This window comes from Mobula hypostoma, chromosome 10, assembly GCF_963921235.1.
Source record: "Mobula hypostoma chromosome 10, sMobHyp1.1, whole genome shotgun sequence".
NCBI lineage: Eukaryota > Metazoa > Chordata > Chondrichthyes > Myliobatiformes > Myliobatidae > Mobula > Mobula hypostoma.
Genome location: NC_086106.1, coordinates 39508011 through 39526791, shown reverse-complemented (window position 1 = coordinate 39526791; position 18781 = coordinate 39508011). Strand labels below are relative to the sequence as shown.

The 18781-nt window shown below is 44.8% G+C and overlaps 1 protein-coding gene across 3 annotated transcripts in view; it reads right to left on the bottom strand.

Annotated features, from left to right (window-relative positions):
- The window catches only part of LOC134352854 (metastasis-associated protein MTA1-like), a 181339-nt gene extending 179675 nt beyond the window's left edge, over positions 1-1664 (bottom strand). For 2 of the 3 annotated variants that reach the window (XM_063060371.1, XM_063060372.1), the window contains exon 1: positions 1259-1663. In XM_063060371.1, coding sequence (XP_062916441.1) covers positions 1259-1286 — 28 coding nt within the window. In that variant the 5' untranslated portion in view covers positions 1287-1663. Of the gene's footprint in view, positions 1-1258 lie in introns of all 3 variants that reach the window. The other variant, XM_063060373.1, reaches the window with a different exon arrangement.
- Positions 1665-18781: the final 17117 nt, after the last annotated feature.

The following is an 18781-nucleotide window of genomic DNA, read 5'->3' as shown; positions in this document are numbered from 1 at the left end:
CATTGGTATACTTCATCCACTAATACCCACGTGTGATAGTATGGCACCTTTAATAAAGAGCAAGTTCAATTACTTCATAAATCAAGTTCTAAAACAACCTAATATGCCCAATATAACAAACAAGAGATTCCACAGACATTGAAAATCTTAAGCAACACACATGACAATCTGGAGGAACTCAGATCTCTATGGACGGGAATAAACAGTCAATGTTTCAGCTCGAGACCCTTCATCTGGACTGAAAAGAAGGCAGAAGCTATAAAGAGGAGGAGGGGGAGAAGTAAAAGCTGGCAGATGATAGTTGAAACCAGATTATTTATTTATGGTATAGCTCAGAGTAAGCCTTCTGGCCCTTCAAGCTACCTTGCCCAGCATCACCTGATCTAACCCTAGCCTAATCAGAGGACAACTTACAATGGCCAATTAACCTACTAAACGTCTTTGGACTGTGCGGGGAAACCCACGACGTGTTGCTGTGTATTCCAGAAAGGATAGGAGAGTCCATTGCTCAGCAGCATCCACACTGGGATGAGTACTGTACACAACTCAGGTTTTGAGATTGGCAGAAAAAACTCGGGATGTGAGAAACTCAGCCTGAGGTGGTGGAGCAAATACTGTGGGAAATACTCCGGGGAAGCGTGGTGAGAATGGACACGACCAAGGTACAGAAGGGATGCTCCTATATAAAAGGAATAGGGTGATGGGATGGTTAGATCCCGGGAGAAGAAAGCAAGGAATACTCAGGGGAAGGTGAACCTGGCCACTAGGAATGGCGGGCAAGGAAAGGGGGCGAAGAGCATAGACCCCCAAGCTCGCTTGTGGGGGTGGGGGGGGGGGTGCGAAAACACAAACCGGGGCTGCTAGGTGGGGGAGGGAAGTGCACAGCCCCTCGGCGAGGGGAGGAACAGAGAGAGCCCCGGGGTGAGGAGGAACACGGCCGCCAGGAACCAAGGAAACGAGAGACAAACCCGCAGGTGAAAAGGATCAGAAACCTGGGCTGAGGGAAAGGGTAGAGCAGGCGGGCTCCCGCCGGTCTCTCACCTCACCCCACTCCATACGACAATCGGGCCTCTATTACCGGGCCCAGCTACAGGCCGCGACCCTCGCACACGCCTGCCTCCCGCGGGGTCAGAGCCCGGCGCCATTCGCTCGGCGCGGGCCACCCACTGCGCGCCGCCGCTTATATGTCTCTGTGTATGTGTGTGCGCGAGACCCCGAGGCCCGGCCGCTCGCGTTCCCCGGCTCCAGCAGCACCCACCTCCGACCCGGTACATGTTGGCTGCCATCTTGCTGCGTGCCCTGGGCGGTGCGAGGAGGGAACTGCTCCCGCGGCCTGGCACTCCGGCTCGGCTACGCTCCGCCTCCTCGGTGTCGCGGAGTAGGCCCCGCCACCGCCCCGCTCGGCAATCTCCGTGTGCGCTCGGCTCCGGGCAGGAGGTGATGATGGAGAGTCGAGGTTGGGGGGGGGGGAAGAGAGAAGGGTTGGGATTGCTGTCAGACTCCGCCCCCGGGGCCTGGGCCTGGGCCTAGGCCTCGGCTTCTGATCGCGCAGCCACAACCTGCCGCCGCCTCTCGGGCCGCTCGCCTGTCAGCACCGATACCCCGTCGCCCTGCACTCGGCCACACGCCCGCCTCGCCGCTCTGCCGCTTCTCCCGCCGCGCGCTTCCCGTCTCCATGGAAACCCCGCCTGGCGGCACCCGACGACCACCTTAAAGCTGGTTCGTCCCATGTCCCATTAATGGTTGTGCAACCATAATTCGAATCGTGACGGAGGAATTAGAAAGAGAAGTGACGGTGGGGAAAGGGGAAGCCCAATCGGTTCTTCGCCATTCAGGAAGTCCAAGGATGATTTTCTACCACAGTGCCAATTTCTTGCCCTAACTATTTAAGATCTCAGGATACGCAACAGGCTGCAATTGCTGGCATCTGGAGGAACACTGAAAATACTCGAGTAACTCAGGGCGTCAGGTAGCATCTGTAGAGGAAGCTGAACACCTTCATTTCGAGTCGACACCCTTCATGCAGACTCATGACTAGTGTTGACCTGAAACATCAGTTGTGCATTTTCCTCCATAAAAATCACCTAACCTGCTGAACTCCATCAGCATCTTGTGTGTTTGAAGATCACAGGGATAACCCTGCCCTCCTATACCTTTATGAGAGCGGCACCACTCACAGCAAGCATCCCTAGGCATTGGAGAAGTAACGCCAACACTATCCCATCAAAACCCTCCAAATTCACTGGAACCATAAGTGAACCAATATCACTGACCACTGTTCAGGACAACATCTCCAGTACTGAGGTCCTAATTACAATCTAACTATTCAGATCAAAAGCTCACAGAAACCCAGAGTATATACTTGGAAAAGATCACTAATCCACAAATGGACAATCTTCTCCTACTGTCGTACCTGTCAAAGTATCGCTGGTTCCCACAACAGCTTCATTAGTCACCTTGTAGAAAGATACCCCGGTCACTCTAAACAGCAACACCTTTCAATCTCTTACCATTTAAAAAATCAGTGGCTTTACCCCACATTTTCTTTCGCATTATATTCCATCAGTTCTTTCCTTGTCCCTACCCTTGTGAAGCCCATGCCCTCTCTACATACTCCTCACAATCCACACTACCACCTGGTTTTGTATCAGCAACAAGCCTGCGTGTAGTACACTTGGTCCCTTATCCAACTCGTTAATATAGAGGATTGCCAGTGCTTGGGAACCCAGAACTGATCACAAAGCAACGTGCCACATACAGTCTTCCCAGCTTAAAAATAACCTGCTTATTCTTACTCTTTTCAAACTGTGGGTAAGGCCATTTTGCCTTTAGTGCCCATGTGAACTTATTGATAGATTTATCGAATCAGTCACAATCTCCTGCCCTTCCCCTGTGGTTCTACATTCTTTTTCCAGCCTCTTCATTGCTCTCATCATGCTTGGGAAGAGAGGATTACACATCCACATTCCCCATTCAGTTACTTGTTTGCTTGTTTGAGAAACATCACGCTTGCAGCCCAATGAGCCACGCCACCCACAACCCACTTATTTAACACTACCCTAATCACAGAACAATTTAAATATCTGTTAACCTACGAGACAACAGCCTTTGGACTTCAGACTGTGGGAGGAAGCTGGAACAGCCAGAAGAAACCCACGCGGTTCAAACAAACTCGTACAGACAGCGCCAGGGTTTAAATCCAAACTCTGGAACACCCCAAGTTATAATAGTGTCACATTCTACCACTCGCCCAAAATATTTCCTATGATCTACGCCCCTGATATGACTCTCCAAGGTCCCCACCACTCCATGAGAAACAACCCCAGTCTATCCAGTCCTGGTTTATACCGGAACTCTTTAGCTCAGGCAACTTCTTGGTGAAAATTCCTTGCACCCTCTCTCCTTTGCATTCAACACTCCAATCATATCTCATTGGAAACATCTCCATTTCCATCTCTCTCGCACAGTTCTTTGCTTACCTTCATAGAGTGTACAAGAAGTTGTGATTCTCTTTTCCGTGGTAAAATGGTGGATGGAGAATGGTCAACATGAAGCCAGCTAGCAGAGAATGGTTTCAATCCATTGAGCTCTGGGCTATGCCTCCACTGCACCACTCTGATTTTCATCAACGCGTCAAACTCAAACACATTGCTGAGCAGGCTATCAAATCCCCTCTTCTGTGACTTCAATTAATTCCGGTGTTCTGTGAGTTTTTCCACCTTTGGGATGGAAAATTGTTTCTGTGACTCAAAACATCAGCAATTCCTCTCCTTCCACATATGCTGCTCAATCTGCTGAGTCCCTCCAGCCGATTGTTTGATGGCAAATTTCCTGGGTCTTAGAGTCATAAAAAACTGCAGCACAGAAACAAACCCATTGGGCCAACTAATCTGTGCTGAAACATTTCAACTGCCTACTGCCAACAACCCGCACCCAGACCACAGCCCCCCATACCCCTCCCATCGGTGTATCTATCCAAACTTTGCTGAAAGACTGCAATTGAAATCACATCCACCACTTGCATTGGCAGCTCGTTCAGATTGTTGATCTAGATGACAAACAACAACAGACCCATCTCTGATCCCTACAGCACTCCACTAGTTGCAGGTTTCCAGTCAGAGAGACAACCATCTACTATCAACTTCTGGCTTCTGTAAAGTCAATGTCTAATCCAGTTTACTACCTCATCTTGAATGCCGAGCGACTGAAACCTCCTATGCGGGATCTTGTCAAACACCTTGCTGAACTCCATGTAGACAATATCCGCTGCTTCCCTTCATCATCTTTCCTGGTAATATCCTCGAAAAACTCCATGAGATTGCTTAGCCAGGACCTACCATAAAGCCACGCTGACTATTCCTAATCAATCCCTGCCTATCCAGATATATTCACATATTCATATATCCAGTCCCTTAGAATACCTTCCAATAACTTTCCCACAACTCATGGCAGTCTCACTGGCCTATAATTTCCTGGTTTATTTTTAGAGCCTTTCTTAAACAGTAGAGTCACATTGGCTATCCTCCAATCCTCTGCTATGTCACCTGTCACTAAGGATGATATAAATACAGTATGTCTACTAGGGCCCCCTGCACTTGCCTTCCACTGGGTCATCAGGTCCCAGAGATTTGTCCATGCTGATTTGCCTCGAGACAGCAAACTTCTCCTCCTCTGTAATCTGTAGAGAGTCCATAACCTTTCTGCTCCTTTGCCTCACCTCTGTAGACTGTGTCTGTCTCCTGAGTAAATGTAGTTGCAAAAACATCCATTTAAGATCTCCCCCTTCTCTTTTGACTCCATGCATAGATTACTGTTCTGATCTTCCAGAGGACCAATTTTGTCCTTTGCAATCCTTTTGCTTTCAACATATCTGTGGAAGGCCTTAGGATTCTCCTTCACTTTGTCCGCTAGAGGATTCTCATGCCTCCTTTTAGCCCTCCTGATTTCTTTCTCATGAGTTCTCTTCATTTCTTATTGTCTTCAAGTACCTCGTTTGTTCTTACCCTCATGCACGTCCTCCTTTTCCTTAACCCAAGGTCTTGAAAATCTCTTGAAAACCAAGGTTCCCTAAACCTGTGATCCTTGCCTTTTATTCTGACAGGCACATACAAGCTTTGTACTCTAAAAATTTCACATTTGAACGCCTGCCACTTACTAAGTACACCTTTGCCAGAAAACAGCCTGTCCCAATCCACACTTGCCGAATCCTTTCTCCTGCCATCAAAATTGGCCTTTCCAAAATTGAGCATCTCAACCAAAGGACCAGACCTACCCTTTCCCATAATTACTTTGAAACTAATGGCGTTATGATCACTAGATGCAGTGTTCCCCTACAGAAGCTTCTGTCACCTACCCAGTCTCATTCCCTAATAGGAGATCAAGTATTGCACTCTGTCTTGTTGGGACTTCAAGGATTAAGAAAATTTCCCTCAACATGTTGAACAAACACTTTCCCGTCTAGTCCTTTTACAGTATGGGAGTCCCACCCAATATGTGGAAAGTTAAAATCACCTACTATCACAACCTTATGTTGCTTCTAACAGTCTGTGATCTCTCCACAAATTTGTTCCTCTAAATCCTGTGGACTGTTGGTTGTCTATAATATAGCCCCATTAATACCCTTCTTATTCCTCAGTTTCACCCGTAACACCTCACTAAACGAGTTATCCAGTCTGTCCTGACTGAGCACTGCCATGACTTGTAACACTACCTCTCCCCCTTTAATCCCTTCCTGCTCTGTCAATTCTAAAACCGGAATATTGAGTTGTCAGTCCTGCCCCTTCTAAAGTACCAAGTCTCACCAATGGCTGCGAGTTGATCAATGCCCTGATTTCATAACACCATTAGATGTAGGAGCAGAATTAGGCCATTTGGCCCAGAGAATCTGCTCCACCATTTCATCATGGCCGATCCATTTCCCTCAGACCCAGTCTCCTGCCTTACCCCTCCAACCCCATATCCCTTCATGTCTTGACTAATCAAGAATCTATCAACATCTGCCTTAAATATACCCGATGGCTTGGCCTCCACCGCCACCTGTGGCAATGAATTAGGGATTTAGGGGTTCGTTGTCACTGATATAAATGGTTTGGTGTTCATCCATCACTGATATAAATGGTTTGGGGTTCGGCTGTCACTGATATAAATGGTTTGGGGTTTGTTGTCACTGATATAAATGTTTAGGGGTTCATTGTCACTGATATAAATGGTTTGGGGTTCGGCCGTCACTGATATAAATGGTTTGGGGTTCGACCGTCACTGATGTAAATGGTTTGGGGCTCATTGTCACTGATATAAATGGTTTGGGGTTCATTGTCACTGATATAAATGGTTTGGAGTTCGACCGTCACTGATATAAATGGTTTGGGGCTCATTGTCACTGATATAAATGGTTTGGGGTTCAACCGTCACTGATATAAATGGTTGGGGTTCGACCGTCACTGATATAAATGGTTTGGGGCTCATTGTCACTGATATAAATGGTTTGGGGTTCATTGTCACTGATATAAATGGTTTGGAGTTCGACCGTCACTGATATAAATGGGTTTGGGGTTCATTGTCACTGATATAAATGGTTTGGGGTTCGTTGTCACTGATATAAATGGGTTTGGGTTTCGACCGTCACTGATATAAATGGTTTGGGGTTCGGCCGTCACTGATATAAATGGTTTGGGGTTCGGCCGTCACTGATATAAATGGTTTGGGGTTTGACCGTCACTGATATAGTTTGGGGTTCGGCTGTCACTGATATAAATGTTTAGGGGTTCGGCTGTCACTGATATAAATAGTTTGGGGTTCGGCTGTCACTGATATAAATAGTTTGGGTAATATAAATGAGGCAATGAGTGGGAATAAAGGGGGCCTTTTCTGGTTGGCTGCCAGTGACCAGTGGTATTCCTCAGGGTCAGTACTGGGACTGCTACTTATCACGTTGTTTGTCAATGATTCGGAAAATGGAATTGATGGCTTTGTGGCAAAGTTTGCAGATGATACGAAGATACATAGGTGGAGGGGTAGGTAGTGCTGAGGAAGCAATGTGAATGCAGCAGGACTTAAACAAATTGGAAGAATGGGCAAAAAGGTGGCAGATAGAATACAGTGTTGGGAAATGTATGATAATGCCTATTTTGTAAAAGGAACAATAATGTGGACTACTATCTAAATGGGGAGAAGGTTCAATCGTCAGAGGTGCAGAGGAACTTAGGAGTCCTCGTGCAAGACTCCCAGAAGGTTAATTTACAGGCTGAGATACAGTAAAGAAGGCAAATGTAATGATTGTATTTATTTCAAGGGGAATAGAATATAAAAGCAAGCAGATAATACTGAGACACCAGTCAGACTGCACTTGGAGTATTGTCAACGGTTTTGGGCCCCATATCTCAGAAAGGATGTGTTGTCATTGTAGAGTCCAGTGGACGTTCACAAGGATGATTCTGGGAATGAAGGGGTTAACATATGAGGAGCGTTTAGCAGCTTCGGACCTGTACTCACTGGAATTTAGAAGAATGTGGGGGGTACTCATTGAAATCTACCAAATGTTGAAAGGACTAGATAAGGAGGATGTGGAGAAGTTGTTTCCTATGGTGGGAGTAGCCAGAACTAGAGCGCACAGCCTCAGAATTGAGGGGCAACTTAGACCAGAGGTAAGGAGGAATCTTTTAACCAGAGTATGGTGAATCTGCGGAATGCTCTGCTACAGACTGCAGCGGGGGGCCAAGTCAATGGGTATATTTAAGGCAAAGGTTGATAGTTTCCTGATCAGTCAGGGCATCAAAGAATTTGATGAAAAGGCTGTTGTATGGAGTTGAGTGCAATCCGGGATCAGCCATGACAGAATGGTAGAGCAGACCCGATGGGCTGAATGGCCTAATTCTGATCCTATGTCTTATGGTCCAATGATGAGGGGTTCGGCCATCACTGATATAAATATTTAGGGGTTCAGCCATCACTGATATAAATGGTTTGGGGTTCGTCCATCACTGACATAAATGTTTAGGGGTTCGGCCATCACTGATATAAATGGTTTGGGGTTCGTCCATCACTGATATAAATGTTTAGGGGTTCGGCCATCACTGATATAAATGGTTTGGGGTTCGTCCATCACTGATATAAATGTTTAGGGGTTCGGCCATCACTGATATAAATGGTTTGGGGTTCATTGTCACTGATATAAATGGTTTGGTGTTCATCCATCACTGATATAAATGGTTTGGGGTTTGACCGTCACTGATATAAATGTTTAGGGGTTTGGCCATCATTGATATAAACGTTTAGGGGTTTGGCCATCGCTGATATAAATGGTTTGGGGTTCGGCCGTCACTGATATAAATGGTTTGGGGTTTGACCATCACTGATATAAATGTTTAGGGGTTTGGCTGTCATTGATATAAAGATGAAGTCAGAAGTTTACATACACCTTAGCCAAATAGTTTTTCACTATTCCTGACATTTAATCCTAGAAAACATTCCCTGTCTTAGGTCAGTTAGGATCACTACTTTATTTCAAGAATGAATAATAGTAGAGAGAATGATTTATTTCAGCTTTTATTTCTTTCGTCACTTTCCCAGTGGGTCAGAAGTTTACATACACACTTCTGTTAGTATTCGGTAGCATTGCCTTTAAATTGTTTAACTTGGGTCAAACATTTTGGTTAGCCTTCTACAAGCTTCTCACAGTAAGTTGCTGGAATTTTGTTCCATCCTTCCAGACAGAACTGGTGTAACTGAGTCAGGTTTGTAGGCCTCCTTGCTCGCACACGCTTTTTCAGTTCTGCCCACAAATTTTCTATTGGATTGAGGTCAGAAAATGATGTCAAATCTGGTTCATCCTTAGGAGCAATTTCCAAATGCCTGAAGGTACCACGTTCATAGTACAAACAATAGTACACAAGTATAACCACCATGGGACCACGCAGCCGTCATACCGCTCAGGAAGGAGACGCATTCTGTCTCCTAGAGATGAACGTACTTCGGCGCAAAAAGTGCAAATTGATCCCAGAACAACAGCAAAGGACCTTGTGAAGATGCTGGAGGAAACAGGTAGACAAGTATCTATACCCACAGTAAAATGAGGCCTTTATCGACATAAGCTGAAAGGCTGCTCAGCAAGGAAGAAGCCACTGCTCCAAAACCGCCATAAAAAAGCCAGATTACAGTTTGCAAGTGCACATGGGGGAAAAGATCTTACTTTTTGGAGAAATGTCCAATGTCTGATGAAACAAAAATTGAACTGTTTGGCCATGATGACCATTGTTATGTTTGGAGGAAAAAGGGCCGAAGAACACCATCCCAACCGTGAAGCATGGGGGTGGCAGCATCATGTTGTGGGGGTGCTTTGCTGCAGGAGAGACTGGTGCACTTCACAAAATAGATGGCATCATGAGGAAGGAAAATTATATGGATATATTGAAGCAACATCTCAAGACATCAGCCAGGAAGTTAAAGCTCGGTTGCAAATGGGTCTTCGAAATGGACAATGACCCCAAGCATACCTCCAAAGTTGTGGCAAAATTGCTTAAGGACAACAAAGGCAAGGTACTTGAGTGGCCATCACAAAGCCCTGACCTCAATCAGATAGAAAATTTGTGGGCAGAACTGAAAAAGCATGTGCGAGCAAGGAGGCCTATAAAACTGATTCAGTTACACCAATTCTGTCTGGAGGAATGGAACAAAATTCCAGCAATTTACTGTGAGAAGCTTGTGGAAGGCTACCAAAACGTTTGACCCAAGTTAAAGAATTTAAGGCAATGCTACCAAATACTAACAAAGTGTATGTAAACTTCTAACCCACTGGGAATGTGATGAAAGAAATAAAAGCTGAAATAATTCATTCTCTCTACTAATATTCTGACATTTCACATTCTTAAAATAAAATAGTGATCCTAACTGACCTAAGCCAGGGAATGTTTTCTAGGATTAAATGTCAGGAATAGTGAAAAATTGAGTTTAAATGTATTTGGCTAAGGTGTATATAAACTTCTGACTTCAACTGTAAATAGTTTGGGGTTTGGCCGTCACTGATATAAATAGTTTGGGGTTCGGCCGTCACTGATATAAATGGTTTGAGGTTCGACTGTCACTGATGTAAATGTTTAGGGGTTCGGCTGTCACTAATATAAATGATTTGGGGTTCAACCGTCACTGATATAAATGTTTAGGGGTTTGACTATCACTGATATAAATCGTTTGGGGTTTGGCTGTCACTGATATAAATGGTTTGGGGTTCGTTGTCACTGATATAAATGGTTTGAGGTTCGACCGTCACTGATATAAATAGTTTGGGGTTCGGCCGTCACTGCTATAAATGGTTTGGGGTTCGGCCGTCACTGATATAAATGTTTAGGGGTTCGGCTGTCACTGATATAAATGGTTTGGGGTTCATTGTCACTGATATAAATGGTTTGGGGTTCGACCGTCACTGATATAAATGGTTTGGGGTTCATTGTCACTGATATAAATGGTTTGGGGTTCGGCCGTCACTGATATAAATGGTTTGGGGTTCATTGTCACTGATATAAATGGTTTGGGGTTCGGCCGTCACTGATATAAATGGTTTGGGGTTCATTGTCACTGATATAAACGGTTTGGGGTTCGACCGTCACTGATATAAATGGTTTGGGGTTCGGCCGTCACTGATGTAAATAGTTTGGGGTTCGGCCGTCACTGCTATAAATGGTTTGGGGTTCGGCCCTCACTGATATAAATGTTTAGGGGTTCGGCTGTCACTGATATAAATGGTTTGGGGTTCATTGTCACTGATATAAATGGTTTGGGGTTCGACCGTCACTGATATAAATGGTTTGGGGTTCATTGTCACTGATATAAATGGTTTGGGGTTCGGCCGTCACTGATATAAATGGTTTGGGGTTCATTGTCACTGATATAAATGGTTTGGGGTTCGGCCGTCACTGATATAAATGGTTTGGGGTTCATTGTCACTGATATAAATGGTTTGGGGTTCGGCCGTCACTGATATAAATGGTTTGGGGTTCATTGTCACTGATATAAACGGTTTGGGGTTCGACCGTCACTGATATAAATGGTTTGGGGTTCGGCCGTCACTGATGTAAATAGTTTGGGGTTCGGCCGTCACTGCTATAAATGGTTTGGGGTTCATTGTCACTGATATAAATGGTTTGGGGTTCGGCCCTCACTGATATAAATGTTTAGGGGTTCGGCTGTCACTGATATAAATGGTTTGGGGTTCATTGTCACTGATATAAATGGTTTGGGGTTCGACCGTCACTGATATAAATGGTTTGGGGTTCATTGTCACTGATATAAACGGTTTGGGGTTCGACCGTCACTGATATAAATGGTTTGGGGTTCGGCCGTCACTGATGTAAATAGTTTGGGGTTCGGCCGTCACTGCTATAAATGGTTTGGGGTTCATTGTCACTGATATAAATGGTTTGGGGTTCGGCCGTCACTGATAGAAATGGTTTGGGGTTCATTGTCACTGATATAAACGGTTTGGGGTTCGACCGTCACTGATATAAATGGTTTGGGGTTCGGCCGTCACTGATGTAAATAGTTTGGGGTTCGGCCGTCACTGCTATAAATGGTTTGGGGTTCGGCCCTCACTGATATAAATGTTTAGGGGTTCGGCTGTCACTGATATAAATGGTTTGGGGTTCATTGTCACTGATATAAATGGTTTGGGGTTCGACCGTCACTGATATAAATGGTTTGGGGTTCATTGTCACTGATATAAATGGTTTGGGGTTCGGCCGTCACTGATATAAATGGTTTGGGGTTCATTGTCACTGATATAAATGGTTTGGGGTTCGGCCGTCACTGATATAAATGGTTTGGGGTTCATTGTCACTGATATAAATGGTTTGGGGTTCGGCCGTCACTGATATAAATGGTTTGGGGTTCATTGTCACTGATATAAACGGTTTGGGGTTCGACCGTCACTGATATAAATGGTTTGGGGTTCGGCCGTCACTGATGTAAATAGTTTGGGGTTCGGCCGTCACTGCTATAAATGGTTTGGGGTTCATTGTCACTGATATAAATGGTTTGGGGTTCGGCCCTCACTGATATAAATGTTTAGGGGTTCGGCTGTCACTGATATAAATGGTTTGGGGTTCATTGTCACTGATATAAATGGTTTGGGGTTCGACCGTCACTGATATAAATGGTTTGGGGTTCATTGTCACTGATATAAACGGTTTGGGGTTCGACCGTCACTGATATAAATGGTTTGGGGTTCGGCCGTCACTGATGTAAATAGTTTGGGGTTCGGCCGTCACTGCTATAAATGGTTTGGGGTTCGGCCCTCACTGATATAAATGTTTAGGGGTTCGGCTGTCACTGATAGAAATGGTTTGGGGTTCATTGTCACTGATATAAATGGTTTGGGGTTCGACCGTCACTGATATAAATGGTTTGGGGTTCGGCCGTCACTGATATAAATGGTTTGGGGTTCGGCCGTCACTGATATAAATGGTTTGGGGTTCATTGTCACTGATATAAATGGTTTGGGGTTCGGCCGTCACTGATATAAATGGTTTGGGGTTCATTGTCACTGATATAAACGGTTTGGGGTTTGACCGTCACTGATATAAATGGTTTGGGGTTCGGCCGTCACTGATATAAATGGTTTGGAGCTCATTGTCACTGATATAAATGGTTTGGGGTTCATTGTCACTGATATAAATGGTTTGGGGTTTGACCGTCACTGATATAGTTTGGGGTTCGGCTGTCACTGATATAAATGTTTAGGGGTTCGGCTGTCACTGATATAAATAGTTTGGGTAATATAAATGAGGCAATGAGTGGGAATAAAGGGGGCCTTTTCTGGTTGGCTGCCAGTGACCAGTGGTATTCCTCAGGGTCAGTACTGGGACTGCTACTTATCACGTTGTTTGTCAATGATTCGGAAAATGGAATTGATGGCTTTGTGGCAAAGTTTGCAGATGATACGAAGATACATAGGTGGAGGGGTAGGTAGTGCTGAGGAAGCAATGTGAATGCAGCAGGACTTAAACAAATTGGAAAAATGGGCAAAAAGGTGGCAGATAGAATACAGTGTTGGGAAATGTATGATAATGCCTATTTTGTAAAAGGAACAATAATGTGGACTACTATCTAAATGGGGAGAAGGTTCAATCGTCAGAGGTGCAGAGGAACTTAGGAGTCCTCGTGCAAGACTCCCAGAAGGTTAATTTACAGGCTGAGATACAGTAAAGAAGGCAAATGTAATGATTGTATTTATTTCAAGGGGAATAGAATATAAAAGCAAGCAGATAATACTGAGACACCAGTCAGACTGCACTTGGAGTATTGTCAACGGTTTTGGGCCCCATATCTCAGAAAGGATGTGTTGTCATTGTAGAGTCCAGTGGACGTTCACAAGGATGATTCTGGGAATGAAGGGGTTAACATATGAGGAGCGTTTAGCAGCTTCGGGCCTGTACTCACTGGAATTTAGAAGAATGTTGGGGGTACTCATTGAAACCTACCAAATGTTGAAAGGACTAGATAAGGAGGATGTGGAGAAGTTGTTTCCTATGGTGGGGGTAGCCAGAACTAGAGCGCACAGCCTCAGAATTGAGGGGCAACTTAGACCAGAGGTAAGGAGGAATCTTTTAACCAGAGTATGGTGAATCTGCGGAATGCTCTGCTACAGACTGCAGCGGGGGGCCAAGTCAATGGGTATATTTAAGGCAAAGGTTGATAGTTTCCTGATCAGTCAGGGCATCAAAGAATTTGATGAAAAGGCTGTTGTATGGAGTTGAGTGCAATCCGGGATCAGCCATGACAGAATGGTGGAGCAGACCCGATGGGCTGAATGGCCTAATTCTGATCCTATGTCTTATGGTCCAATGATGAGGGGTTCGGCCATCACTGATATAAATATTTAGGGGTTCGGCCATCACTGATATAAATGGTTTGGGGTTCGTCCATCACTGACATAAATGTTTAGGGGTTCGGCCATCACTGATATAAATGGTTTGGGGTTCGTCCATCACTGATATAAATGTTTCGGAGTTCGGCTGTCACTTACATAAATGTTTTGGGGTTTGGCCATGACTGGTATAAATGTTTTGGGTTCATCTGTCACTGATATAAATAGTTTGGGGTTCGGCCATCACTGATATAAATGGTTTGGGGTTCATCCATCACTGATATAAATTCGGGGTTCAGCCTCAATCCCTGCAGCACAAAAATTGCTTATTCAATTTCATTTCAAGATGCAGCACAAAACAGGCTCTTCTGTCTCTTCGAGCTACGCCATCCCAGGAACCTCCAATCCAATCTTAGCCTAATCACGGGGCAATTCACAATGACCAATTAACCTGCAACCCGGTGTGTCTTTGGAATGTGGGAGGAAACCGGAGCACCCGGAGAAAGCGCGCGTGTTCCATGGGGAGGGCGTACAGACTCCTTACTGATGACATTGGAATTGAACCCAGAACTCCAACGCCCCAGCAATAATAATGCTGTGCTAACCACAATACTCCAGTGGTGCCCTTGTTCCACCTTTGCCGACCAACAAGGCCGGTGATACCTAATGTCTGTTTCCTGCTGGCCTACTAATCTTCAAACTATGTGCCCATTATACTGCTATAAATCTTTCTTGGTAACTGTGCTTACAGGCATGTGACAATAAACGTAGCTGTGACTTTGAATATGGTGTATTCGCCTTGATGTACTGGCGGAGAAGGAGCTCCACCAGCTGAACACAGCTGTCAGGTCTCGGACTGTGAGGTATTTTGCCAAGTGACTCTAGCCATGAAAACATGATGAACATCAATCAGGCACTGGAGATTTTGAATGCTGCCATCATCATACAAGAAACAGCTCACCCCAATGCATTTCATATCAGAGTCAGCGATTTCAGTCAGACTTTTTTGGAGAAATCTCTGCCCAACTATCATCAGCCTATAACCTGTAGCATCAGAGACCTCACACACTGTTATTCTAAGATGAGGAATGCCTACTGTTCCATGCTTTGACCACATTTTGGGAAATTTGATCATTTGGCTGTCCTCCTACCCGCAGACAGGCAGAGGCTGAAGGGTGAGGCTGCAAAGATTAGGACAGCAAGGAGCTGGTTGCAGAAGGCAGAGGAGCCGCTCTGGGATTGCTTTGAGTCAGTTGACTGGGCCATGTTGAAAGATTCATTGTGGATCTGAATGAATACACCACAGTTGTCATGGACTTTATAAACCAGTTGCAGACGAGTGTGTCCCCACAAAATCATTCAGAGTCTTCCCCAATCGGAAGCCTGGGATGAACCATGAGATCCCCAATCTGCTGAGGGCCAGGTCAGTGGCGTTCAGGACTGGCAATCAAGTAGGATTAAGAGGTCCAGGTATGATCTCTGGAATGGCCTCTCATGGTTGTAATTAAGTGGTAATTCTGGATCAAACTTGAATCACTGAAGGATGCTCAATTGCTGTGGCAGGTCCTGAATGCTATTACCTCCTACAAAGTAAAACCAAGCGACATGCTGCGGGTGGTTTCACTGTCAAATGAGCTCAATGCCCACTATGCTCGCCTTATCCATCAAAACATGGAGGAAACTTCACGTCCTCCTGTAGCCCCCTGACCCTGTGATTTCAGTCCCTGAGGCTGATGTGAGAGCATGCTTCAGGAGGATGAACCCACAAAAAGCATCCGGCCCAGACGGGGTACCTGGTCAAGTACTAAAGACCTGTGCTGATCAACTGGCTGGAGTGTTCACCAGCACCTTAAGCCCTCACTTCAGCATTCTAAAGAATCTACCTGCTTCAAGTAGGCTTCAATTACCGTATACCGGTGCCGAAGAAGAACATGGTAGCCTGCCCCAGTGACTATCGTCCAGTAGCACTTACATCCAACGTGATCAAGTGCTTTGAGAGTTTGGTGATGAAACATATCAATGTTGAAACATATGAAGCAACTTGGATCTGTTCTAGTTTGTCTATCAGCACAACAGACCCACAGTGGATGCTGACTATACCTTGGCATTCAATACTATCATCTGTACAAAACTAATTAATAAGCTTCTGGACCTTTGCTTCAATACCTCCTTGTGCAATTAGAAACCTATTTCCTCACTTGCAGACCCCAGTTAGTTCAGATTGGCAACAACATCTCCTCCACAATCTCCATCAGCACAGGTGCATCTCAAGTCTGTGTGTTCAGATTCCTGCTATACTCACTTTATACTTATGACTGTGAGAGTAAGCACAGCTCCAATGCCATATTCCAGTTTGCCACAACAACGACCTCTCACTCAATGTCAGCAAGACCAATAAGCCGATTATGGACTTCAGGAAGAGGAAACTGGAGGTTCATCAGCCATTCCTCATCAGGAGATAAACATTAAAGAGGATCAGTAACTTCAAATTCCTTGGTGTTACTATTTCAGAAGATCTGTCCTGGCCCAGCACATAATCTCTACTTCCTTATGAGTTTGCAAAGATTCCGCATGACATCTGGAACTTTGACGAACTTCTGTAGATGTGTGGTGGAGAGTATATAGACTGGTTGCATGGAAACACCAATACCCCTGAACTGAAAATCCAGCACAGATATGACCCAATCCAACCATTGAGCACATCTACAAAGAGTACTGTAGCATGAAAGCACCTTCCATCATCAGGGTCCCCAGCACCGAGGTCACGTTCTCTTCTCATTCCATCATCAGGGTCCCCAGCACCGAGGTCACGTTCTCTTCTCATTCCATCATCAGGGTCCCCAGCACCAAGGTCATCTTCTCTTCTCATTGCTGCCATCAGGAAGATGGTACAGGAGCCTCAGGAACAGTTATTACCCCTCAACCATCAGGCTCTTGAACCAGAGGGGATAACTTCACTCACTCCAACACTGAACTATTACCCACAACCTATGAACTCACTTTCAAGGAGTCTTCATAATGTGTTCTTGATATTTATTGATTATTTATTCTTTGTTGTTATTTCTTTTTTTTGTATTTGCAGTTTGTTGCCTTTTGTACACTGGTTGTTTGTACTTCGTGTTGACCATGGTCTTCCATTGATTCTATTATGTTTCTTGGGTTTACTGAGTATGCCCACAAGAAAGCAAAGCTCAGGGTCGGGTATGCTGAGGTATATGTATTTTGATAATAAATTTACTTTGTATATTAAAAAAATGATATCTTATTATCCAGGAATGCAGAGCATTCACAAGCCTCCAGTAACCCATATCAGGTTCAGAATAAGTTATAGTCACAGCTACATGGAACTCTGTTATTTGCACTTACAGCCAATACAACCCAAGGCTGTGCTGGGAGCAGCCTGCAAGTGTCACCGTGCACTCCGCTACCGACATAGCATGTGCAGCTGAACATCAGAGAACACAATAATCATCAAAACCACAACAGCAGATCAAGCCCCTTTCCTCCCTCCCACCCGCACACATAGTCCTCCAACAGCAGGACAGGCTTCTGGATCTCCAGTCTCTAGGGTTTGGCTCTTGGGCTTCAACATCCAGACTTACGATCGACCTTTGGTGTCAGTCGACACTCAGACTAGCCAATATGCCTTTCAGCACTGATTTATGCTCTGTCCCCACCACATATCTATAAACGTTTTGACAAAAACTGCGACTCGGCAGGTTAACTCTCCCTCCAAGGAAATAGTATCAGGGCAGGCAGAAAATAATGTTTGGGCTAAGTAAACATGAACCTAAGAAAGGGAAATTATGTTTTTAAGTTTGTACCTAGCAGAGTAGGTCTCTAAAGAAGTATCCTGAGCCCAACATATTGATGCAATTACGAAGAAGGCACGACAGTGTCAATGCTTCATTAGGAGTTTGAGGAGATTCGGCATGTCACAAAAGACGCTGACAAATTTCTACAGATGTACTGTGGAGAGCATTCTTACAGGTTGCATCACCGTCTTCTACGGAGGGTCCAACATACAAGTTTGGAAAATGCTGCAGTGGGTCTAGACTCAGCCATCTCCATCACGGGCACCAGCCTCCCCACCATCGAGGACATCTATCTCAAGAATGTGGCATCCATCATTAAGGACCCTCCCCATCCAGGGCAAGCTCTCTTCTCATTTGTACCACCAGGGTAAAGTACAGAATCCTGAAGACAAATACTCAAATTTTAGCATCGGCTTCTTCCCATCAAATTTCTTATTGGTCCATTTTACCCATGAATGCTATTTTGCTCTCTTTTTGCAATATTTATTTAATAATTCTTTCTGTAATTTTTAGTTTTTATTATTATGTATTGCACAGTACCACCACCGCAAAATAACAAATTTCATGACATATGTCAAAGATAATAAACCTGATTCTGCTTCTGATTCCAGATGAGGGTGTACCAGTATACACACACAAAATGTAGCCACGTATGCTGTGTACACACATGCTGTAACAAGATCCATCCCACATTCACTCAATTCCATCCCCCTTTACCTCGACCCACATTCACTCTACTGTGCAACATACTGGACACGTACCCTCTGTACCTTCACCTTCAGAATTTACGATGACAGTCACATCCTTTAGGTGTTTAATGCTTTGTTGAATGGTGTTTCTTTGTTTCGTGGCTGCCTGTTACCAGGTTCGGATATGGCCCAAGTCTGGAGAGAGAGACACTGAAGCAGGTTAGTAGTTCTCAGACTTTAATGCGAACAGTGTTAAAGGGAAAAGAAAACAATAAACGCTAGGCCAAACAGGGCCGTTAACTAAAACTCTCAAAAAGAAAATGAAGCCTACATGCGACTGAAAAGAACAACTAAACATTAAACAAATACTGCTAGTCTTCAGAGTTGGTTGATTTGAAAGTCCAATAACTCAGGGAAAGCCA